Genomic DNA, 24,693 nt, shown 5'->3' with positions numbered 1-24,693 from the left:
CAATACTGACCCTATGCTCTCAGGAAATGCGTGGCAAATTAATTGGAAATATTTTCCTGGTTGATAATTGATAATGGGAGTGGCGCAACAGAGGCGGGACTCAAGCTATGCACTTGAATGGAAGAAGAACAGAAGGGCCGTATGCTCAGGGAAACCCACACTGTGGCAACAATGGTTAATTCATGGCCCTTTCTCTAGACAGGAAAGTCCTATATTTGTATTATGATTTTTGAAAGTGTACTTTTCGAGGCTTTGTGCCTTTATGGATAGCGATGTTAAGTTTATGGTAAGAGGAGCATGAAGGAGAGAGATATCTGGGCTGAGGTTAGGAAATTACCCAGGCCAGACTCGAATCTGGGACCCCACAAACAAAGAGGCATTAGCATAATATGTCACTGCACCCCGAGGAAGTACTTTAACTGTTCCACTCACAGGAGTTTCTTTAAAAACTAAATTGTGGAGCAGTTTTAAAAGTAGAGACATACAGCTAATAGGGATTAGACTAGATTGAAATAGGATTAATCTGAGATTTACAATGAACCCCTAATAATGACTTCCTAGTTGTAAAAATGCTCTTCATGCTTAGTGATGGGCTACTTGCAAACCCATTCAAAATTTGTTAGGATTTTGTGTATTTTGTACAAATATGTGACTTAGCTTTGTGGTAAAGCCGTAGTCACAATTCCTTGAGATTTCTAATTAAAAAACCTAAATAGTGTTTATGTGGGTGAATGCTGTTCTTCATACTGAAGTTCATTTTCTCTTGTTTTGCTTTGACTTGTCCGTCTGTTTCACATCATGTCATGTGTCCTAATCTGTGTTACAGGATTCCTTTTTTAGAACAATAATTGCATCACTCAAGTTCCCTTAACATCCTGCCCATAGTCACATACACATTCATGATCTGCAATTCTGAAGTCGCATGTATTTAGATATAGACTTTATATTTAATAAATAAAACCAGCAATGCATACATTGAAATAGATGTTTTTGCTTGATACAGTAGATACATAATATTTAGTATATACAGTATTATTTTATATTAATGTAACAAAATGTAACTGGTAGTGGTGTCAACAATGATCGATTCGGCAATCCGAATCGATCCGGGGCATGGACGATCCAGATCCAGATCCGGCAAGTTCCAGAATCGATCCGGCAATTTTTTTAAGTTTCAATTACTTCCATGGATATTTCGGGAGCAAATGAATGTTAAATTAAATAAAAACACTTCAAAACATTGCAAGACTGATACAGACTGAGACAGAAAACAGCCAATAAATTGTTGCTCAGTATCTGACTACTTATATTTCCTCATCATGGCTGAACATTTGCTTTGCGTTCAGTAGAAATGTAATGCATTGCAATGCATTGTAGAACTGAATCGGATCGGATCGGATTGGATCTAATAGAATCGAATCGAATCGGATCTACTACCTCCCGAATCGTGATCGAATCGGATCGTGAGGGCAGTGCCGATCCACACCACTAGTAACTGGAACAAATGCATAAATAGGATACACAATTATGTATATATTCGCAAGATGTTGCCTTTGGTAAAAACAAGTTCTGATAAGATCAATGTCACAAACACGCAACCGATACAACATATCTAAACAACACGTTTTTACAATGGGATACAAATTGGTAGCACAAACTCTGATATGATATGACCTAATGATAGTAAACGGCACTCAATCACACAAAAATGTATAAGCTAAAATGAGGTAGCAGGTCTGGGCTGAAAGTGAAATAACACAAAAATATCCATTGTGAACACTATTATAGCACGCAAAATGGAGGAACACCGTTCATCCGAACCTTTTTCCCTGAAGTTGGCCCTGTAGGTCTCCTCGGCCAAAAGTAGTCTAATTGTCAGATTGAAGAGCCGTGTTGAGAGCAGAAGTTAATATGTCATTTGCATGGTTCTGTTGAACGCTCACATTTTCTCCTGAAATGGTAAAGGTTAAAGTATGGTTAAGTCAGTGCATGTTTAACCCAATAGCCAATGGATATTACAGACAAATACCTAGCAAATCTTGAAATACTGAAATGCAATTGAAATTAAAATCCTTAAATGAAGTGTAGAAATGTAAAGACACTTAACAGACAAATGGATGAATTAAATGAATGCACACACACACAAATACCCAAATGTTTTTTTTTCAGACAAATATCGCATCCATACCTGTTGTGTGTAAATCCTTGACATTGGTTTTAGTGAGCATGACTCTTTTTATGAACACTATCAAAGCAAGCACTGCCATGGCAGCTGTTATGATGCATCCCACATGTATTCGCAACCTCCTCTTGGGCTCTGAAAAGGATGGAGAAATACAGTAACATACTGTATCAACAAATCCTATGGCTTCATACAATTGGTACACATGGTTGTTGACTGTATATGTAAAAAATGATTGTGTACAAGAACCTAAGCTTAGCGTCTTTTCTGCACATATTCCTATGAATTCGTAGAATGCACTCACACACACACACACACACACACACACACACACACACACACACACACACACACACACACACACACACACACACACACACACAGATGAAAGCCTTCAAACCAATGACATCACTTAATCCCAGGGTGTTTGAGCATCTAAAACAGTCTCAATCTTACCCCACGTCAGAGAGAGGTTTCCATCCAAGCCGCTGTGCTGCACGATGCACCTGTACACCCGGGACTCCTCTGCTCCAATGGGCACTTTAAGGCTTCGTCTCACCTGGTATGTGCCATCCCCATTGGGCAGCACCTCTCCCCCACTCACCCCATCCACCATCACGTGACCAGTTTGATTGACCCACTCCATTTTCAAAGCACGGGGGTAAAACCCAGTGGCGAAGCATGTCACCATCTCACGAGAGGAGTCAGGAGAGGAAGAACTTTCAAACAGCATGGTTTCTGGAACTGAAAAAAATCCAAAAAGATGATTAAATGTTTAATATAAACTATTTAAATTACTTGCTAAAGTTAAAATTACTTCTTGTCCTTTAAAATCACTACCACTGTACAGTGTACCAGGCCTACATAAAGTGTGTCTATATTTTAAACATTCTGGTGAATAGTGTAAACTCCTAATGTTCTGTATGGTCTGTTTGAATGCATACACTAAGAGATGGGCAAGGTAATAGGCTAATGTAGTGACTACTACAATATGCAAGAGTGTTTTAAAAAATAGATAATGGATTTCTGTCTCTTGAAAAGGAACCCTCCTTCCTTACCTTTTCCCATCCGTTCCCCTGCACTAAATGTCACCAATTTCCTCAGCCACCTGATACATGTGGACTCATAGGCGTCAATCAGATCATGGAGGTTCTCGATGTTCTCCTCTCTGTGCCTCTTATAGAACACCGCTTCAGGTACTGCTGCTGTCCAAGTTCTGGATGGCACGTGGAAACTAACAAAGTCTTTCCCGTCGTACGCATGGCCCATGGCTGCAGAGAAGCTGTCATCCTCCTCATTCCACTGGCACCAGCCATGGGCCTGGTAAAGGTGATCTAAGCAATAGCAGAAGAACATGCAGTCAAGAATTAAAAACTCCTGTGCTCCTAGCTAGTTTATGGGTTTAAGTGCACCTGTGAGCAAACTAGTTTGCCCCATGCACGCCCCATGTGACAACCATTTGATTTAAAAATATGGGAGATCACCGCACACACACAAAAAAACATCTTTTTGAGAGATTCATGCATATCCAACTGGAATGACAGTAGGCCTATGCTATTCTCTGTGATGTAGCCTATGGTGCCAGTTGTCTCTCTTCAGACAATCATCTAGGCCCTACTAAAATAATTGAAAACAATGTGTTGTGTTTTCGATCACAGTGAATAGTAGGCTATGTTACTGACTCTGTCTCAAATTGAATAGAACTAGAATGTAGCCTAGATGTCATGAGCAATGAATGTGTTTTACCATGCGAGTGGTTGAAGCGTTTACTTGTTATTCTCACAGCATTGTCCATAATGTAACGGTTGTATTTCAGATTTCTTGTCATTTCTCTCCAGAGCAAAATACCCTCTGAATGGTTCATCCACTTTGGTAGTGAGGATTCGACCGAATCATGAAGATAATAGTAGACCATTATATCATCTACCATAACGAACTGAATGTTCTTGGGATACAATGTTCCCTGGCTTGCCACACAGCGTCGATGAAAGAAGTGTAGATCTGTAAAATACAATATATATATATATATATTTAAATCTTATTCTCGTAAAATTACAATGGGTAGGCCTACAGTGTCAGTATGTCAAGCAATATAGGCTACGTGCGATGGAGGATATAATTTGTGATCAACTTCTAATGTCCTGAATTTCGGCGCATGAAGAGTGTAGGTCTATTCATCATGCGTCACCTACCTGCGTGAAATGGATGGCGAAACAATAACAGTAGAACAAAAAGGCAACACCGCATCTTGTTTCAGCATTTCTGAACGATAAACATAACCGCCTGGATTGCTTAAAAAAACAAGTGGAAGTGCGTTCATTTGGAGACCTGAGTTTTGGTTCTGAAATTCAGTTCGAGTCATGCAGATGCGCCCGCATAGGCTATCCATATAATCAGGAAATAACGGCAATCGCGTCTCGGACTAGCTGAACTTCAGTTTCACTTTCAGTTTTAACTTGCAGAGTGTAGGATTGTGGACAGAGTAGGTATTGCTACTCTGCAGCTCATTGACACGGTAGGCCTACTGCCTATTGCCACATTAGTTTTTTTTCCACGAATATTGGGTGTGGCCTATTACATGCTGGGCCTATCAAAATCTTCAGCTTTCCAAACATCCTATTGTGGTATTCCAAATACTGTAGGCCTACTGTGGTTCCCGTGGTTATAGTAAAATACTGATGGGCTTTTTCTGGATTTATCACCAGCAGCAGTTAGACCTACTAAGAAATATAGCCTACAGTAAGATTTTGGTCCCTTGGAGCAACCCCTTGACCTTGAAAAATCAGAGGAACAGAATCGGTGTCACACAGAATAACTCAACCAAAAACAGTAGCTAACTCTACAGGCTCACTGGGATATCACAATGTTTAACCATAGAAATTAATAGGTCACTACTGCAGACACAATACAAAGAAATGTGCAATTCATTAGATGGCTGGCTGGTTTAAAATGTGCATTGGAAAATGTGCCACATAGTCTAATCAAGCAATGAAATTAGAACAAGCCATTATTTTCATCAGGGCGCTGATGACTAAATTTTCACAGAGAATGAGCCCTATTGAAGGTTTACAACATGGTGTATCATTCAGAAAAAAAAAACTTTTTTTGTTTTGTTTGAAGGTTGTTCTTCGAGTCAATAAGTAACACAAAGATGTGCCTCATGAGGTTCAACTGTTACAGACAGAACTCCGCTGTCCACTGCCAGTCAAGGTTTGCGACCAGTCGGAAATATCCAGGCAGCACAGAGCAGTTGCAGCAAGGTGCATTATTTTTATTTTCTTTTTTATTTGATGATATTGTTAGATTCAAAAAGCATTTAGAAGTCTGGGATTTCACGGTCAACAAAGAAACAGTAGATTGTTGACCTCCACTTCTTTGACACCAAGTCCCGGTCGGACCAGATGTTATGAATTGGCTGAATGAGGGCGAGGAGAGAGGGGCTATATCCACTCTGAGAAGATGACTCAAAAGAAAGACGTTCAGCTGGAGGAGCGTGGTCACTGGGCCGGTAAAGCCGAGTACCTTCTGGCCGTGGCAGGGAATGTGGTCGGGCTCGGGAATGTATGGAGGTTCCCATACCTGTGCTACAAGAACGGAGGAGGTAAGACTTAAACAAGAGTTATTCTCCTGGCAAGTTTTTTTTTTAAAGGTGGGGTAATGGGAAAGGCGATTACTCTGGGGGTTTTTTTTGTTGCAAAGCTGGTTCAGGGGTCAAGGTCAAGGGTCACGTTCAAGGTTAATTGTCACAAGTCGAAATCATTTGTTTTGGTTTTTAAAAAATCACCCGAATTCTGTCTGAAATGGTATGATGTGCACTAAAACTGTTGACAAGATGGATAATGACTCCTAGATGCTACCACTGTCTTATGTGCAAAATCAGTTCAAGGTCAATGGTCATCGACATCAAAAGTGATCAGATTTCCTTCAAATCAAAGTGAAAATGTTTTTTTTCCCCTGGCAAAATATAATCCTATGCATTGCAATAGTAAACAAAAAATGGGATTGATGGTGGTTTAAACTGGGTTTGCTTGAGCCTGGCACAACTTATTTACTAATTTCTTCATGCGTTCTCTCCAGGTGCCTTCCTGGTGCCGTACCTGGTGTTTGTGGTGACGTGTGGGGTGCCCCTGTTCCTGCTGGAGACGGTGATGGGCCAGTACACCCAGGAGGGAGCCATCACCACCTGGCACAAGCTCTGCCCCCTGGGAGAGGGTACACACACACACACACACACACACACACACACACACACACACACACACACACACACACACACACACACACGCATGCACACGCACACGCACACGGACGCAAGCACGCACACAGACAAGGGTGTCGCGAGGGGCGGGGAGGTGTTACAGTACAGATTCTAAGGGCCCGGCAACCCTGACAGGCCCCCTGGAAGGATGTTGATGACATAATTTGTTATTTTGGGGGACTAAAATTTGAATTGGTCATGGGGCCCAACATTTTTAGCGGCGCCCCTGCACACAGAGACGCACGCAAGATATTCTTTTCCCTTTTTAATTATTTTATTTCAATTAAAAGTAGCCATGTAAACAGGGCCCAGTCAGTCAGTCAGTCAGTCAGTCAGTCAAATGAGCTAAACAAGAAAACGTCAGCAGTGCCTTTCAAATGAAGGAAAATTATTCAGGTGGGTGACAGTTGTTCTTGCCGGTCAACCGGAGAGGAAAAAAATAACACAGATGACACACATACAGTTCACAGTTCACAGACGACATGTGTTGAGGGAAAGCATATTGTTGATTAATATGTAATTAGGGAATAGATCACACTTAGTTTTACTTTCTTCTTTTCCTTTTATTCATACAATATAAGCAAAATACAAAACTTGATTGCATCAGAAACGCACCAACAAGACAGAAGATCGCGACGTGTGGAAGATAACTTTGTGATTAATATGTAAACAGATGGTAGCTAGAAACCCAGATTAAATCCCTCTCTAGGCAGGACTGCGGCAGCTGTAGCAGGACTGTAGGACATAAGGCAGCAACAGCATTTTTTTGTGCCAAAACTGACTTGAGACTGGACATTAACTTTGCAACAACATTGAACATGTAGGGAAGAAAAGAAAAAAAATTAACAGACTTGTTGCGTGCAAGTCATCCAAAAAACAAATCGTTTTTCTAACTGATGGACAGATCTCCAGAGTCATGGATCAACCTGGTATACTGGCGTATAACATATAACTGACTAACTTGCATACGAAGTAGCTGTACATGACTGAGAACTATTTAGTATTCCTTTAACCCAGTAAGACACAGGGTTATAAATTTGCTGTTACCAGAAAGGCAATGACCAAGTCATAGTACATTACTAAATACTAGATATACATATACTACTGTATGTCATAGGAGTGTAGTACTATGGTAGTTAACTTTTCAATGACTATTACAGCATTTCACTGGTGGAACGGTCAGTGTGCATTATGGGGCTACTCTACTGTCATCAATCCCATAGCAGTTGTTTGACTGTTGCGATAATGTATTGCCTGTTTACTGATTAGGTATTGGCTATGCTGGACAGCTGATCCTGTTCTACAGCTGTATGTGCTACATTGTGATCCTGGCGTGGGCACTGCTGTACCTGTGCTTCTCGTTCAGTGCTGAGCTACCCTGGGCCAACTGTGACAACGCCTGGAACACAGGTACAGTATGTCAATAGGACTCAGGAAAATATACTTAGCATGTGATCATTTGTAATAGTTTGCATTTAAATTGTGTAGGTATACCCTCTCCACACACTTGCACCTCAAAATATTACTGGGTGTTCCTTAGAAATCCTCAAGAAAGGATTGAATTCACCTTCAAGTGAAGTGGTATTCTGTCCAAGTTACGGGCCATTTTATGGGGGGAGGGGGTGGGGTTGTTGATTTTGTTTAGCCATCAATTTTAAAGGATTGAAAGACCATATGATTTCTACTCTGTTATAGAAAACTGTGTTGACATCACTGGAAACAACAAGACATTCAATTGGACTGAGCAAAGCAACTCTACCTCAGCAGCCATAGAGTTCTGGGAGTGAGTGTGCACCCTCACACACACACACACACACACACACACACACACACACACACACACACACACACACACACACACACACACACACACACACACACACACACACACACACAGAAACACGCACACACACACACACAGACACAGACACGCACACACACACAGACACAGACACACAGACACACACACACACATACACACACACACACACACACGCACACACATAGCCAGCGCAACGCGCTAAGCCCCCCACATTTGGGATTGCATGCCCACCCTCGGGGACCCCGGTTTGAGTCCGGCCAGGGTAATTTCCCGATCCTCCCCCGTCTCTCCCTTCCCATTCGCTTCCTGTCACCATTTTCAACTGTCCTGTCAAATAAAGGCATAAAAGCCCATAAAAAATACATTTAAAAAAGAAAAAAAAAAGAAATGTGCAGCTCCTCTCCCCTCTCTGCTGTGCAGGCGTCGGGTGTTGGCCATCTCCTCGGGGATAGAGGAGGTGGGCAGTGTGAGGTGGGAGATCCTGCTCTGCCTCATCGCCGTGTGGGTCGCCTGCTATTTCTGCGTCTGGAAGGGGGTCAAGTCTACTGGGAAGGTGAGGTGCCATGTCGTACTTGCTATATACGTTTACATGGCGGTTTTAATTCTGAATGAATAATTCCGAATTCGAATTTCCTTTGATCTTTCATTTAATTCCGAATGAAGAAGTGTTTACATGACATTTTCAAAGCGGAATTAAGCTTCATTCAGAATTACACTGAGCTAATTCAGAATTAAATGTCTCATGTAAGCGTAGTAATTGTTACGATAGGGAGACGTTAGTGCATCACATGCAGTCAACATTAGATTCGTACACCTGAGCACTGTCACGTTAATACACCACACGTAGCCTAAGGCCTAACTATGCAAATAGGGTGATGATAGACACCCCAATATTTCAACATTTTTTGTCACAAATAATATTTCTTAAGTTTTTATTTAAAAATCAAAGGAAAAGCAAATAGCCTACTTGTATTAAGCATTCAGATAAATACTTCCACTAATCAATGGCGCATTCAAACTTTTTGTGCAAACAATCCTTTCTGTCCGCGACCCCTTTGAAGTGTCTATTTGACCCCCACACCCCACCAGGGGTCCTTATCCCCAGTTTGAGGACCATGAATTGATCCATTCATTGCCTGACACAGATCATAAACAGTCTCTCACATCCGCCCACTAAACATTTGTGCAAACAGGTGTACGTAGAGCCTACGCAACCACACACACTTACACAGGCAGTGAATGTGCGCCCTCATCACACACTCACTCACACACACACACACACACACACAGCGCACACACACGCACACACACACACACACGCACGCGCGCACACACACACACACACACACACACACACACACACACACACTCACACACACACACAGACACGTGTTATGAATCAGCCCTGTTGAGACGCCTCTATATTTGATTGGAATTATTTATATATGTGATGAAGGTCATGACAGTAGATGCCAGTGCTGGATCGCACATAGAGTGAGCAGAACAGCACAGCAGAGAGGAAGTGCAGAGGGAGGGAGGGAGGCGCAGATGGTGTTTGGGAGGCACGTGTAGGCATGTGAGTGGTTCCGGATGTCTGGATGGCAAAAAAAGATGTTATAAAATGACGCACAATACACACACACACAAACACACACACACACACACACACACACACACACACACACACACACACACACACACACACACACACACACACACACACACACACACACACACACACACACACACACACTCTCTCTCTCTCTCTCTCTCTCTCTCTCTCTCTCTCTCTCTCTCTGAGTAGTGAAGAGGCTGCTCATATGTATGTGTTTCTGGTGTAGTATTTCAAAGATGACTGGCCCCTTATTCATACAAGGGGAGAAAACAAAGTCCTCTCAAACAGATATTCTTGCTCTCTCCCAAACGTTCATTCAGCACTCAGCTACCCATTGAGCCTAGCTACCAAACCTTTACAATGCACAGCAGTAGCAACAGAGGTTAGGGTAAGGCAGTGGTTCTCAACCTTTTTAGATGCGTCCTAGCATCTCTATAAGAGGGTATGTCCGTCCGTCAGTCTGTTGCTCCATCGACTTGTCTGAAACACATTCTTTAAATCGGCCAAAACACGACCTTCACCGCCATTTTTCGCGTCACTCTCTTCATATTTGTGCTTTTCTTCTACTGCCGGATCGTGATAAGCAACAAGTGGACGCATCGTTGTCCGCCTGTTGGACTTGTTTGAACAAACATCCCCTTAAGCTCATCATAAGTCTCGCCCTCCTTGACCTTATCACAAGCCTGCCATCGCCCCCCCTTAATATTAAGAAATTAAATACTCTAATGCTCCCCAATGGCAACTCAGCACCTGCCTTCTCCATTTTACCCTTCTCAACTCTAGCCTTCCTTAATGCCGCCTGGGGGGACGTAGAGCCCCCCTTGAGAAACACTGGGGTAAGGGTGTTGGCTATGTTAATAGCCTGTTGGCAGCTCACCTCGACATGTCTCCCCTGGCCTTCTCCATCTCATTAGTGTCTCCCTCTACTCCCTGCTGCTCTGCTATAAGTGTGATCCAGCATTGCCGTGTGTCATGCCCTCTCATCATTTCCTGACCTCAATCACAGAGTCCAATATAGAGTGAGCTTGTCGTCAGATCCTCACATTTCGTCAGATCCTCACCTTACGCACATTTTTCATGTCACATGTCTCATTTGTTTTGCGGTTTTGTTTGTCTCTCAACACCCCCCTCGCCCACTGCGCTTGTTGGCACCTCTAAACCTCCTCCTCGCACTTCAACCCTTTCATTCCTCAACCACCTTAGCAATACCATTTTAACTCCTATAAGGGAGAGATGCTGAGCGCTCTTCTTTGTTAGACAGTATACTCCGATGCTGGTGCTCTTGAAGTTCAACGACAAAGTCCATTCTTCAAAACTTGTTGGCCGTTGGGCCTACTTCAGGCGACTCTTGCATAGAGACAAGGAGTAGTATGGTGTTTAGTAATTTAAAAACCCTTTATTTTAACTGGGGTACATAACTAAAAACGCCAACCGGTTTCAACCACACAGGGTCTTCATCAGGGCGTGTCAAGAAAGAGTTCATTTGCGTGACCATTTTAACTCTTTTCATTCCATAGTCACCTCCTCTGTGTACCACATACCCCTCAACCTGCTACTATCCCACAACCACCCACATTTCATCCCACCACAACTACCTTACTTATACCCAAACACTTCTGTTCTATACCACCCAACACACACATTCCATAAACTCCCATCCCACCCCTTCCATTCCACAACTACCTCAAATCCTTAGACATGGGTTTTTTGTTTTGTTTATAAACACGGTGTTGTGAGGAGGGGCAAAACACTGACAGCCAACCATGTGAGCTAATTTTTTGACCGACAGCGGTTTGAAACAATCAGAGGTTGAGTTGAGCGCAGCTAGTTTCGCACAGTCAGGAGAAAACAAAAAATTAGAACCCATGTATATACCCTACCCCCTCACTTTTCCTACTTCCCCACCAATACCCAACCCCCTGAACTTTTTCCATCCCACAATCGCCTCACCAATATCCCATCACCTCAACTACTCTCACCCACCCATCCTGTCCATCTAGGTGGTCTACTTCACTGCTACGTTCCCCTATGTGATGCTGCTGGTACTTCTCGTGCGAGGCTTGACTCTGCCTGGTGCCCGGCAGGGTGTCCTCTACTACCTCTACCCAGAGCCCGCCAAGCTGCTGCAACCACAGGTGAGAGCTGAGAGCTGAGCAGATATCCACACATCTCTGATCTTATCAGGTCACGTCATATAATATGAAATGATATATGATATTATATGATATGATGAGGCAAAATATATGATATGATAAGATATGATATATGATACGCTATGATACGATGTGATATGATATGATATGATGTAGCAAGAGATATGATATATGATATGATATGATATGATATGATATGATATGATACGATACGATATGATTTATGATATGATATATCACATATATCATATCATATCACATCATATCATATCATATCATATATATCTTGCCTCATCATATCATATCATATCATATCATATCATATCATATCATATCATATCATACCATATCACATCATATCATGTCACATCACATCACATGTTTCCACACTTATCCCCTTTGTTAACATATCATAACTGTGACTGTGCAGGTGTGGATGGAGGCTGTCTCCCAGATCTTCTTCTCCTTCAGTTTGGGAGTCGGCACACTAACTGTTCTGGGGAGTTACAATCCGTACAACAACAACTGCAACAGGTGAGCAAGAATATAGTTATATATATAATATATATATATATATATATATATATATATATATATAACAGGTGAGCAAGTGTATAGTTTGAACCAGGGCTTCGAACTGGTTCAAGGAACGAAAACCGAAAACCAGAACGAACGGTTCAGGAACGATATTTTTGTGGCGGAACGAATTCAAGAACGAAAACGTTAAACAAAGGCCTACCTGAACCGTTCAGAACGGAACGATTGAAAAATAATGTATTTTTCAACCCCTTGAACAGACACAATGGAATGTTGTGTTGTGTTTAAAGGGACACTGTGTGAGATTTTTAGTTGTTTATTTCCAGAATTCATACTGCCCATTCACTAATGTTAGCTTTTTCATGAATACTTACCACCAGCATCAAATTTTAAGTATTCATTATGACTGGAAAAATTGCACTTTTCATACATGAAAAGGGGGATCTTCTCCATGGTCCGCCATTTTGAATTTCCAAAAATAGCCATTTTTAGCTGCAAAAATGACTCTACTTGGACCATACTAGAAAATATTTGTTTATTACTTAGTAAACGTTCATGTAAAGATCAAATTTGGCAATAGGCAGTCCAGTTTCAATGAGCAGCATAGTTGCAGTACCTTTTTTGACCATTTCCTGCACAGTGTCCCTTTAAATTCAATAAACAATTATGGGGGAAACCCCATGTGTTGGTGCAATAGGGACTGCCTGTGGCTGTGTGTGCTGAACAGCTGTACCAGCATGGTGGCCGGCTTCGCTGTCTTCTCCATGCTAGGCTTCATGGCCCACGAGCAGAACGTCCCCATAGAGGTGGTGGCAGAGTCAGGTGCGTACCGTACCACACATAACACGTTACATAAAGACACCTACACACGTCTGATCGATTGAAGAAGGTAGATGGGCTTTGCCGTTGCCAACTGGTAGGGCACTCACCTACAATGCGACTGACCCGGGGTCGATTCCCTCCCCGTCTCTCTCTCAATTCACTTCCTGTCCATCTCTCACTGTCCTATCAAATAAAGTAAAAAAAGACCAAAAATATTTTTTTAAAAAGGAGGGGGGTAGATGAAGAGAATGTTTCTCAATCTTTGTTGAACAAATGCCCCCTCGGCCTCATCACAAGCCTCCCAATGCCCCCTTGACCTCATCATAAGCTTGACAATGCCCCCCTTAGTATCGAAAAATTAAATGGACTATTGTGCCCCAATGGCAACTAGGCACTGCCTCTCTCAGCTGTATCCTTCTGAATGCCTCCCTAGACCTCCCGAACGTCCCCTGGGTGACTGTAATGCCCCTGTGGAGAGACACTAGGCTAAATATTACAGATCAACCTGCTTGACTTTATGTCCACAGCCACCTGCTGTGTTTTATATTACAATAACAAAAATGATCATGATCATAATCACAGAGAAAGAGTTTTGTTGTTACTGGTAAAAGTAAAAGTGTAAAAACATGTGCTCACTGAGTTAAGGTTATTACTTGCTTTGGTTGGTTCAGCATTTTTTAGCTATTGTTAGGATTTATATGAATGGAAGTCAATGGGAGGGCCCCACAAAGATATTAAGGTTGGGCTGTGTGTGTGTGTGGGTGTGTGTGTGTGTTTGTGTGTGTATGTGTGTGTGTGCGTGTGCGTGCGCGTGTGTGTATATATGTGTGTGTGTGTGTGTCAGGTCCTGGGCTGGCCTTCATTGCCTACCCCCAGGCCGTAGCCATGATGCCGTTTCCCCAACTGTGGGCCGTCTGCTTCTTCATCATGATCATCCTACTGGGACTGGACACACAGGTGACGAAACACACGCACGCACACACACACACGAACGAACGCACACACACACACACACACACACACACACACACACACACACACACACATGGACGCACGCACACACACACGCACGCACGCACGGACACACACTCTGTGTACACAGGTGATAATAAGTGTGACAATCGAGGTGTAAGCACAGACACACACATACGCATGCAGGCATGCACGCGCGCGCACACACACACACACACACACACACACACACACACACACACACACACACACACACACACACACACACACACACACACACACACACACACACAGTCACAGTCACAGACACACACACACACACACACTGTCTGACTGCGACATATAAAGAGGCTCACACATGAACAGCCGTGTGTGTATTTGTCTGTGTGCTGTAGTTTGTGATGATGGAGGTGGTGATGACGTCGGTAACGGACCTGCTGCCCGGGCTGCTGAGGAGGCCGGGGGGGCGGCGGGAGCTCCTCCTGCTCATCTACTGCCTCGTCTGCTTCTCCGCCGGCGTCCTCATGGTCACTGAGGTCAGGGGCTTCACAGTATACAATGTCTGATCTTTTTTTAGGGGCTTTTGTTGCCTTTGTTCGATAGGACAGTGATGATGTTGACATTAAGCGAGTTGGGAGAGAGAGACGGGGAAGGGTCAGCAAAGGACCCAGGTCAGAATCGAACGCGGGTCAGCCACGTACGTAGTAGATGAGTTACCTACCGTTAGCGCCATGGTAATGCCTGATCTTTTTTTGGGGGGGAAGGAAGTTTTTAAACCGTTATGTGACAGGATGTGTGAGATGGTGGACAGGAAGTGAGTGGGAGAGAGATGTGGGAAGATCGGGAAATTACCTGTTGGCCAGGAATCGAACCCGGGTCCCCGGCATGACAGTGCAGTGCCTTATACATACAGTATATGTATATGTGTTGTTGAATGTACGAGCAAACCAAAGACATTCCTAGCAACTGTACGTTATACTGTTGATTAGGCTATAATGAACTTGAACTTGAACTTGAATGGTTCAGTCAAGAACACGTTGTGCCAAATCTGTGGCTCCTACTGTCTGTCTGGGGTTTACATTGCTCTACTGTACTCTTGGTGTCCATTTCAAAATATTATCTCTCGTAATCTATGGTATAGTATCTGGTATAGTATATATGATAATGATACACTTAATTCTCTCTCTGCTGCTTTCCTCAGGGAGGAATGTACGTCTTCCAGATATTTGATTACTATGCCTGTAATGGCACCTGCCTGCTGTTCCTGGCTGTCTTCCTCTCCTTGGCAATGGGATGGGTGTTTGGTGAGTACAGGCAGTGGCAGAACAACTGCACACAGGGGCCCCAGGGCAAAGCACAGATAGGGCACCTCTATGGCCAGACATAGTAAGCCCCCCAATACCACTATGGGAGAGCCCTGGGCCCTGCTTGCCCTGGGGCACAACCACTATTCAGACATACCGCCATTCAGACATACCGCCATTCAGACATACCTCCATTCAGACATACCTCCATTCAGACATACCTCCATTCAGACATATCGCCATTCAGACATACCTCCATTCAGATTAGGGATGGCACAAACCGCACCGAAAACCGAAACAGTACAATTCACACACATACCGAACCGAATCGTGCCATCCGTCGCAAACCGCAATTCATGTACTGCCCAGAAAAATATGTAAAACAGACATTCTAGGAGTATCTTATCCAGTCTCTCTGATTAAAACATTTGCGTATAAGACCAATCAGAGGATGACACAATTAAAATCACACCATTTTCACATTATGAGCCTATACAATAAGCCTATTATAAGCCTATACATCACTTTATAACTGCTATTTATATACTGTGTTATATAAATATTGTTTAATATTCCCAGTGCATCATTTATCATGAACTAAAAAAAAGAACCGTAGAGAACCGAAAACCGTGACCTTGACACCGTGATATGAACCGAACCATGAATTTTGTGAACCGTACAAACCCCTAATTCAGACATACCGCCATTCAGACATACCACCACTCAGACATACCTCCATTAAGACATACATCCATTCAGACATACCACCATTCAGACATACATCCATTCAGACATACATCCATTCAGACATACCTCCATTCAGACATACCACCATTCAGACATACTGTCATTCAGACATACCGCCATTCAGACATACCTCTACTCAGACATACCGCCATTCAGACATACATACATTCAGACATACCTCCATTCAGACATACCACCACTCAGACATACCGCCATTCAGACATACCGCCATTCAGACATACCGCCATTCAGACATATCTCCATTCAGACATACCTCTACTCAGACATACCGCCATTCAGACATATCAGCATTCAGACATACCACCACTCAGACATACCTCCATTCACATATACATCCATTCAGACACACCACCACTCAGACACGCTTCCATTTAGACCAGGGGTGTGAAACTCATTTTGATCCGGGGGCCGCATACAACCCATGTGGACCTCAAGCGGGCCGCATTAGTAACATCATTGCAAAAAAAACAACGTTTTAAGTGTGTTGAATTGAGTTTGCAACTGCCCTTTCTAGTGTCTTGGATAGGAAGGGAAGCAGTGAGACAGGTCTGTAGTTTTCGACATGAGCAGGGTTCAGTGTAGGCTTCTTCAGTAGTGGTGTCACCCTTGCTTGTTTGAAGGCGGAGGGGACAGTGCCGGAGGAGAGTGAGGAGTTCATGATGGATGTGATTGCTGGGACCACTGTTTGGGCAATGTATTGAAGAAGGTTCGTGGGCACTGGGTCTAGTAGGCAGGTAGTGGGACGGCTTCTTGTGATGAGTCTGGAAACGTCTTCTTCAGAGAGCAGAGTGAATTCATGAAGTGTTGCAGGAGTCGCCGTGTTTTCCAGGGGGGTGTCTTCTGGGCGGGAGGGTGGTTCACAGAATTGCTTGCTAATATTTGCCGTCTTTTCCGTGAAGAAGGTGGCAAAGTTGTCCGGGTTAAGGTCTATGGGTGCAGGAGGGGGGGAGGGTTGAGCAGTGACTTGAATGTAGAAAACAACTTACGTGGGTCTGTAGTGTTGCTGATCTTGTCGTTGTAGTAGGTTGTCTTGGCAGCTGTTACAGAGGCGGAGAAGGAGGCTAGTAGAGATCTAAGTTTTTCGAGGTCAGATGGGTTGCGGGTTTTGCGCCATTTCCTTTCTGCCGCTCTGAGGGTGGTACGTAGAGCTCGGATGGTCTCTGTCAGCCATGGTCGCGGTTGTGAAGGTCTTGCAGGTTTAGTGACTAGTGGGCAGAGGTTGTCGAGGCAGGAGGTCAGTGTGGAGCTGAGCGAATCTGTAGCAGTGTCAACATCGAGTGAGGAGAGCACGGTTGCTGAGGGCAAGGCATCTGCCACCACTGATGCAAAGCTAGTGCGTGACAGGTTGCGTAGATTCCGCCTATATGTGACCAAGGGAGGGGGGGTGGGTGTAGGGTCGGGTAGGGAGGTGGTGAAATGGAGGAAAAAGTGGTCTGAAACATGCATTGGTGTTACCTTGATGTTGTCCGCTTGGCAGTCCTTAGTCATGATCAGGTCGAGCTGGTTACCACTCTTGTGTGTCGGGGGGCAGCTGGCTAGTTGAATGTCTAAATCTCCACAGGCGTACCCCAAGGATCAGTGCTGGGACCCCTTCTGTTTGCAATATACACGTCCTCCCTGGGACGTGTCATTCAAACACATGGGTTCTCCTACCACTGCTATGCTGATGACACCCAGATGTACCTGTCGTTCCGTCCAGAGGACACCACGGTTTCGGAACGCATCTCTGCCTGCCTCACCGACTTGTCAACATGGATGAAGGACCACCACCTACAGCTGAACCTGGCCAAGACAAGAGTCGCTCAGTCACAACATCAACTTCAAGATAGGCTCCACCATCGTGACCCCAAACAAAGTCGCCAAAAACCTTGGCGTCATGATTGATGATGAGCTGTCATGCTCCAGCTACATCAACTCGGTCACCCGGACCTGTCGAATCCAGATGTCCAACGTACGGAATATCAGACCTGTGCTGACACAATATTCTACACAACGACTGGTCCAGGCCACGGTCCTGTCCCGCGTTGACTACTGCAACTCACTCATGACAGGTCTACCTGCTTGTGCGCTAAAGCCCCTGCAGATGATCCAGAATGCGGCGACACGGTTGATATTCAATCAACCCAAAAGGACCCATGTTACTCCTCTATTTATTGAGTTGCACTGGTTACCGATCGCCGCCCGGATCAAGCACAAGGCATTGACCCTTGCCTACAAAACCATCACAGGAACGGCCCCAGCTTATCTGAAGGACCTACTAACACCTTATGTTACTGGAAGAGATCTGCGCTCATCCAGCACAAGCCGTCTGGCTCTGCCATCCAGTCGCTCTAGGTACTCCCAGTCAAGATTGTTCTCCGTTGTGGTTCCCAAGTGGTGGAACAGTCTCCCAGAAGCAGCAAGACTAAGCACCTCTCTTGCAGCCTTCAAGAAACAACTAAAGACATTCCTCTTTCGAGAGAATCTACTAGACTAATGATTGAACTGGCCTTGCTCAGAATCCTGACATGATGTTTAGTTTAGTTTAGTTTGTGAGTGTGTGTTTGTGTGTGTGTGTTCTCGTTATTTCCTCCTTATTAAAAAAAAGAAAAAAACGAACCCCACCTATGCCAGGGCTCTCTTCCTTGATTTTTCTTCTGCATTTAACACCATTCAGCCTAACCTACTCTTGTCCAAAATGATTAAGTTTCAGATAAATCCATACATTATTTACTGGTATTTTTCTTTTCTCACAAACAGGGTACAGCTGGTCAAGGTAAATGACACACTATCTTCTCCCATTACCACCAATGTTGGAGTTCCCCAGGGTTGCATAAGCTCCCCCAGGTTGTTCACCCTGTATACTTCTGACTGTATCACCAATGTTCCAAATCAATATCTTCTCAAATATTCAGATGACTCTACTCTAGTGACCCTCTTCACACAACCTGAGGACCACACCCTGTACCAAGGCAATGTGGACTGGTTAATTGATTGGTGTGATAACAACTACCTCATTATTAACACAGTAAAGACAGAGGAGATAATTTTTGGTAAACCGCCCAAGCTCCAACTACCTCCCGTAAAAATCCATGACTCTGACATCAGCCAAGTCCCATCCTATAAATATCTGGGTGTTATGATCGACCAAAATCTGACTTGGACTGACCACATTGATTTCACCTGTAAGAAAATACAGCAACGCGTATACTTCCTGTGAAGATTAAGATCCTTTGGTGCTAGTGCCCAAATCATTTTCTTATTTTTTACATCTGTGATCCAGAGCGTCATGCTTTACTGCAGTACAGCTTGGTATAATAGCCTCTCTGTAAAAGATAAAGCAAAACTCCAACGGCAAATTAAAATCTGCTCTAAGATCATTGGGCTGCCCATAGCAAACCTATTCCAGGAAGCCCATAATAAAAGTATGCTCAGACTGGCCACATGCATCTCTACAGATATCACACACACTCTCTACCAAGAATATCAGCCATTACCCTCAAGTAGGCGTTTCAGAGTTCCCCGCTTCAACCGCAACAGACTTAAACATGCTTTCATACATCAATCTATTCTTTTGCTAAATCAGTTGTAAGACTACATAGTATTTATTACTTCATGGTGGTATTATCTTCAAGTTATGTGTGGGTGTATGTAATATATGTATGTATGTATGTTTACCTGTACATAGGCCTGTGTCTTTTGTTTTGTCAGCTGTGCAATAGTCTTGTGATGTGATGTTATTGTGTAGGCCTATGTTTTTCTGTTTTCTGTATTCTGTTTCGTCTTAACGAGTGTTGCTCAGGGATGCAAACTGAATTTCAGTGCAAACTGACAATAAAGTATCATCGTATCGTATCGTATCGTATCGTAATTGCACTTGTTGTTCTGTATATCTCCTGTGCACTTTGTATTTGCTTGTGATGTTGGCTTGATTATGTCCTCTTCTGAAAGTCGCTTTGGTTATAAAGCGTCTGCCAAATGCAATGTAATGTAATGTAATGTAATCAGGGCTCTAAATTAACACACGCCAACACGCCAAACACAGGTGAAAATTCATTTTGGCTAGTAGAAAAAATTACCTACCCGCCAATTTGGCTAGTAGCGCCCGAGTACAGTAAATTATGAACGGCAAACCGCTGCTTGAATGACAACGATACGGCGAGATTTCCTACATTACCCATAAACACTACCGTCATGACGTAGCCTCCCACCGTGGGCTTTCCGAAGCAGCTCTGGCAGCGGCTACTCCATGCTGCTGTTGCGCGCGCCACGACAGAAAACATTTCAGACGACCAGCCTACTGTCGGCTACGCTCACATTATTTTGACAGGCAACTCTCCTCCTCTGCTTCTGTCGCTTTCGCTCCACCACTTTTAACGTCACTATTAGGCCTACTGTTACTATTAGCACTCACCGACATAGAACCTTTTTCTCTAACAGGCTGCCTTTTTAAGCTGCGAGGACCTGACCGAAGAGTTTTAATGACATGACGCGGAATATGCCTATTTCTGTTTTGTATGTTTTGTGGTGGTGGTTAGAGCAAGATTCTGTGTTGGGCGAATAGGCCTACTAGTAATAATAACAGTAATAGTAGTGACGTTTTTAAAAAGGAGTGGTTGTGGAAAGAAATTGCGACAAGGGCAGAGGATGATAACTATCTGTCAGAGTAGTGTGCGCGTAGCTGTCAGTTGTCTTCTGAAATGCTTTAAGTCCTGGCGCAACGTAAGTTGGAAAGCCCACTCCATCGGAAAGAAGAGCAGACCTTGCATAACCGTGCAAGTAGGCTACGTGAAAAACAAAAAAATCAATAACCAAAACACTGCCAACGGCGACGCTATGGAAAGGACGCGAACATTTCCGTGATAGTTAAACATAGCGTGCTTCTTGTCATTTTGTTGCGCATGGTAGAGAAGAGCTCCTGGAGGAAATGAAGGTGTCTATAGCAGCATATAGGCTACATAAACACACAGACATACCCATTATTGCGTGCGTGTGCGTGTGTGTGCGTGTGTGTTGATCTCTCCTTTCCTCCTCTCTCCTCCTCTCTCCTCTCATCTCTTCTCCTTCCTTGGAGTGTACAGATGTGAGGTTTTGTAGTGTTTGGCTGTGTGTTTGGTTGTAGGCTATGTTAAAGGTCTGTTGTGTGGCTTGAGTGATGTGATTCACTGTTTTCAGAGGTAAATATAAAGCAGAAGTTAAAAAAATAATTAAAAAGTGTATATAATATGCTTATTATGTTAAGTAGGCCTATGTAGGCCTATAGTGTTTATGTGTTTTGGAAATAGTTGAATAAAATAACCATGATTTAAAAAAAAAAAAAACATAACTAGCCTAACGCATAGCTTAGTTAATTTTGGCGAGATTAAAAAAAAAATGCCTGTTACAGTAAAAAATCACCAATTATAATAGAAGTGTGATGTGCACTTTATTACATATATATAGTATAACAGAGGGACCATTGGGTTAATGTCATGCAGGTCTCGATTTTGCTCCGAGGGGCGTAATTGCGCATTTCGGTTATTTCATTGGAAAAAAAAAAAAAAACTTTAAAAAAAAAAAAAAAAAAACTTTTTTTTTTATTTNTACATCCGGGCCAGATGGAACCCTGTGGCGGGCCGGATGCGCCTCGCGGGCCGTATGTTTGACACCCCTGATTTATTCAGATATACCGCCATTCAGACATACCACCACTCAGACATACCTCCATTCAGACATACCTCCATTCAGACATATCGCCATTCAGACATACCTCCATTCAGACATACCACCACTCAGACATACCTCCATTCAGACATATCGCCATTCAGACATACATCCATTCAGACATACCTCTACTCAGACATACCACCATACCACCATACCACCATACCAGTATGGGAGAGCCCTGGGAGGCATTCAGACATACCTCCATACCGCCACTCAGACATACCTCCACTCAGAGAATCTAGACGCCCCTAGTGGCAGCAAATTGAATTTGCTTCCGGGGGCATTTTGCTGTTGGGGTTTAGCTCGCTAGGCTTAAAAGTAAACATTTTTTTCAGAACATTTATGCCTGATTCACCTATGTTATGTTATACAACTTCCTCTTGCTATTGGCAGGGACTGATAATCTGTATGACATAGCGGAGGACATGACTGGAGTTAGGCCCAGCCCCATCTTCAGGGTGTGTTGGAAATACCTCACACCCATCGCATCCCTGGTGAGTACATACACAGGCTTCAAACACACAGCTGGTCAACAACTGGGGATGTTTATAATCATTTGTGTATTGGTGTGCTACTGGACACTTTCATTTCCTTGGGGATCAACAAAGTTACTCCACTCTACACTACTTCTTGGACATAAGCGGAAATCTAAATCACATTCAGATGCAACTAAAATATATAGGAGTCAAAAACTCACCATGAACAGAATAATACAACTTTACGTCCATCCTCATTTGTTGCAATATTGTTGCCTGGCTCTTGCCCGACCTGTAGTTCCACACAGCTTCGCGAGCTCCACTGCTGAGCGCCACCAGGGGGCTCTAGAGACACACACACACACACACACACACACACACACACACACACACACACACACACACACACACACACACACACACACTGACCTACCATCAACGGCTTGGTCTTATTGGAATCCTCAGACCTTTAAGATTTCATGAACTCTTCACCTCTCTCTCTCTCTCTCTCTCTCTCTCTCTCTCTCTCTCTCTCTCTCTCTCAGATCTCCTTCATATGCTCTATCATAGAGTACCAGCCCCTGACCTTCAACCGCTGGTACGTGTACCCGACCTGGGCCTACGTGCTGGGCTGGATGATCTCCTTCTCCTCCGTCATCCTCATCCCGGGCCTGGCACTCTTCCGCCTGGTGACCGGCAAGGGCACTCTCAGAGAGGTACGGTGAAGCAATGCACTGTCAAAGCAAATAAATGACCACGGTGCTGAACTAAGGGGGAAACTGGAGAGAGACACTGATCAATGGTCCCTGGGAAGGGCACTCCCAGAGAGGTGAAGCAATGCACTGACAAAGCAAATAAATGACGAACATGGATACCGTCATGTTTAAGAATAAGGACTTGCTAATTATTGCTATATACACCCGAGTGCAAATAACAATAATGACTATTTACACCTGGATGCAAATATCAACAAAGACTATTTACACACAGGTGCAAATAGCAACAAAGACTATTTACACCCTGCTGCAAGTAGCAACAATGGCTATTCATACGTGGGTGCACTGCAAATGGCAACAATGGCTATTCACACCTGAGTGCAAATAGCAACAATGGCTATTCACACCCGGGTGCAAATAGCAATACGGACTATTTACACGGACGGTGCAAATAGCAATGTACATTATTTGCCATTATAGTTAGTACTGACTACTGACAGCATGTTGACTGAAGCTGCTGAATTACTTTGTTGTTTATGTCTACAGCGCTTGCTCCACCTGTGCACCCCTGCTGATGACCTGGCCTTGACCCGGAAGCAGAAGCAAAAGCCAGAGTTCCAGAACCTCACTGGTGACACCGATGGGAAACATTCGGTCGTCACTGGAAACCACCAAACAGCAGTAGAGCAACTGATGGTTTTACATTCGTTATAATGGGCTCTCATTGAGAACAACCAAATATCTAAGATTCCGCCCAACACTGTCTGACAAGTTTTTTTTTTTTTTTTTTAACTTTTGTATGAAATAGTGTAGTGATTTATGTAAACCATGATGTAGATGATTATGCACTCATGGTGCTGGAAGTTCTGTGAAAATTGTGAATTTGTGTGCAGTGAAGAATTAAGAAAATGTTTTGCCTGTCTACTTTGTGTTTGAGTGGTGTAGCGGAGTAATTTATTACAGGACATAAACAATTCTCACCACCAGGTGGCAATAGTATGACTCCCTTGCCGTGACTCATGCAGCTCATGCCTGTGATGTGAGTGTTGTGACGTACTGTAAGACAGCAACATGTGCAGAACAGTTGAGCACAATATCAGCAGACAGCCTGAGTGTCCCAGCCTCTGTCATGTTGTTGCACTGTAGCCTATTCTCACTAGAGTAAACAAAGAGATGTCTTCGGGTGAATCACGCCATCTTCCGCCTCTATTCTTAAGCTACCTCCCCTAGACAGCCTTTCCTTGGCTACATGGCGAGACAGTAGATACCTCAGCACTGTATGTACAGCACACTGGCTTAGTATACTGTATGTTCTCTGAATGATGTCTTTGTTTTTTTATTTTAGGACCTGATGGTAACTTGTGATTTATTGTACAGACAGGG

The 24,693-nt window shown here is 43.6% G+C and overlaps 2 protein-coding genes across 3 annotated transcripts; one reads left to right on the top strand and one right to left on the bottom strand.

The window, feature by feature from the left end:
• Positions 1-1,851: 1,851 nt before the first annotated feature.
• On the bottom strand, positions 1,852-4,590 carry LOC134454513 (H-2 class I histocompatibility antigen, K-B alpha chain-like). Of its 2 annotated transcripts, XM_063205566.1 has the most exons (6): positions 4,375-4,590; positions 3,929-4,183; positions 3,241-3,516; positions 2,639-2,926; positions 2,189-2,317; positions 1,852-1,951 (listed from the first exon to the last, which is right to left on the bottom strand). In XM_063205566.1, the coding sequence occupies exons 1-6, from the start codon at positions 4,427-4,429 to the stop codon at positions 1,869-1,871; spliced, it is 1,086 nt and encodes a 361-aa protein (XP_063061636.1). In that variant the 5' UTR covers positions 4,430-4,590; the 3' UTR covers positions 1,852-1,868. The 2 variants fall into 2 exon arrangements, with proteins under 2 accessions (XP_063061636.1, XP_063061637.1); XM_063205567.1 differs by lacking the exon at positions 3,929-4,183.
• A 992-nt stretch (positions 4,591-5,582) lies between these two features.
• LOC134454504 (sodium- and chloride-dependent GABA transporter 2-like) lies at positions 5,583-24,693 on the top strand. Its single transcript, XM_063205555.1, has 14 exons — positions 5,583-5,783; positions 6,260-6,394; positions 7,710-7,850; positions 8,136-8,223; positions 8,683-8,815; positions 11,878-12,012; positions 12,461-12,564; positions 13,265-13,389; positions 14,234-14,346; positions 14,757-14,897; positions 15,563-15,665; positions 22,512-22,612; positions 23,140-23,310; positions 23,857-24,693. The coding sequence occupies exons 1-14, from the start codon at positions 5,642-5,644 to the stop codon at positions 24,022-24,024; spliced, it is 1,800 nt and encodes a 599-aa protein (XP_063061625.1). The 5' UTR covers positions 5,583-5,641; the 3' UTR covers positions 24,025-24,693.

This window comes from Engraulis encrasicolus, chromosome 8, assembly GCF_034702125.1.
Source record: "Engraulis encrasicolus isolate BLACKSEA-1 chromosome 8, IST_EnEncr_1.0, whole genome shotgun sequence".
NCBI classification, from domain to species: Eukaryota; Metazoa; Chordata; class Actinopteri; order Clupeiformes; family Engraulidae; genus Engraulis; species Engraulis encrasicolus.
Note: the sequence above shows the minus strand (reverse complement) of the source record. Positions and strands in the feature narration are given on the sequence as shown.

Bases quoted from the DNA above. Each gene is read 5' to 3' on its own strand.
- LOC134454513 (XM_063205566.1), bottom strand. From the start codon at position 4,429: ATGCGGTGTTGCCTTTTTGTTCTACTGTTATTGTTTCGCCATCCATTT. The intron at 2,927-3,240 runs GTAAGGAAGGAG...GATTTTTTTCAG, and splicing joins AGGGGAACGGATGGGAAAAG to TTCCAGAAACCATGCTGTTT. The intron at 2,318-2,638 runs GTAAGATTGAGA...CATCCTTTTCAG, and splicing joins AAACCTCTCTCTGACGTGGG to AGCCCAAGAGGAGGTTGCGA.
- LOC134454504 (XM_063205555.1), top strand. From the start codon at position 5,642: ATGACTCAAAAGAAAGACGTTCAGCTGGAGGAGCGTGGTCACTGGGCC. The intron at 8,224-8,682 runs GTGAGTGTGCAC...TCTGCTGTGCAG, and splicing joins GCAGCCATAGAGTTCTGGGA to GCGTCGGGTGTTGGCCATCT. The intron at 23,311-23,856 runs GTACGGTGAAGC...TTATGTCTACAG, and splicing joins GCAAGGGCACTCTCAGAGAG to CGCTTGCTCCACCTGTGCAC.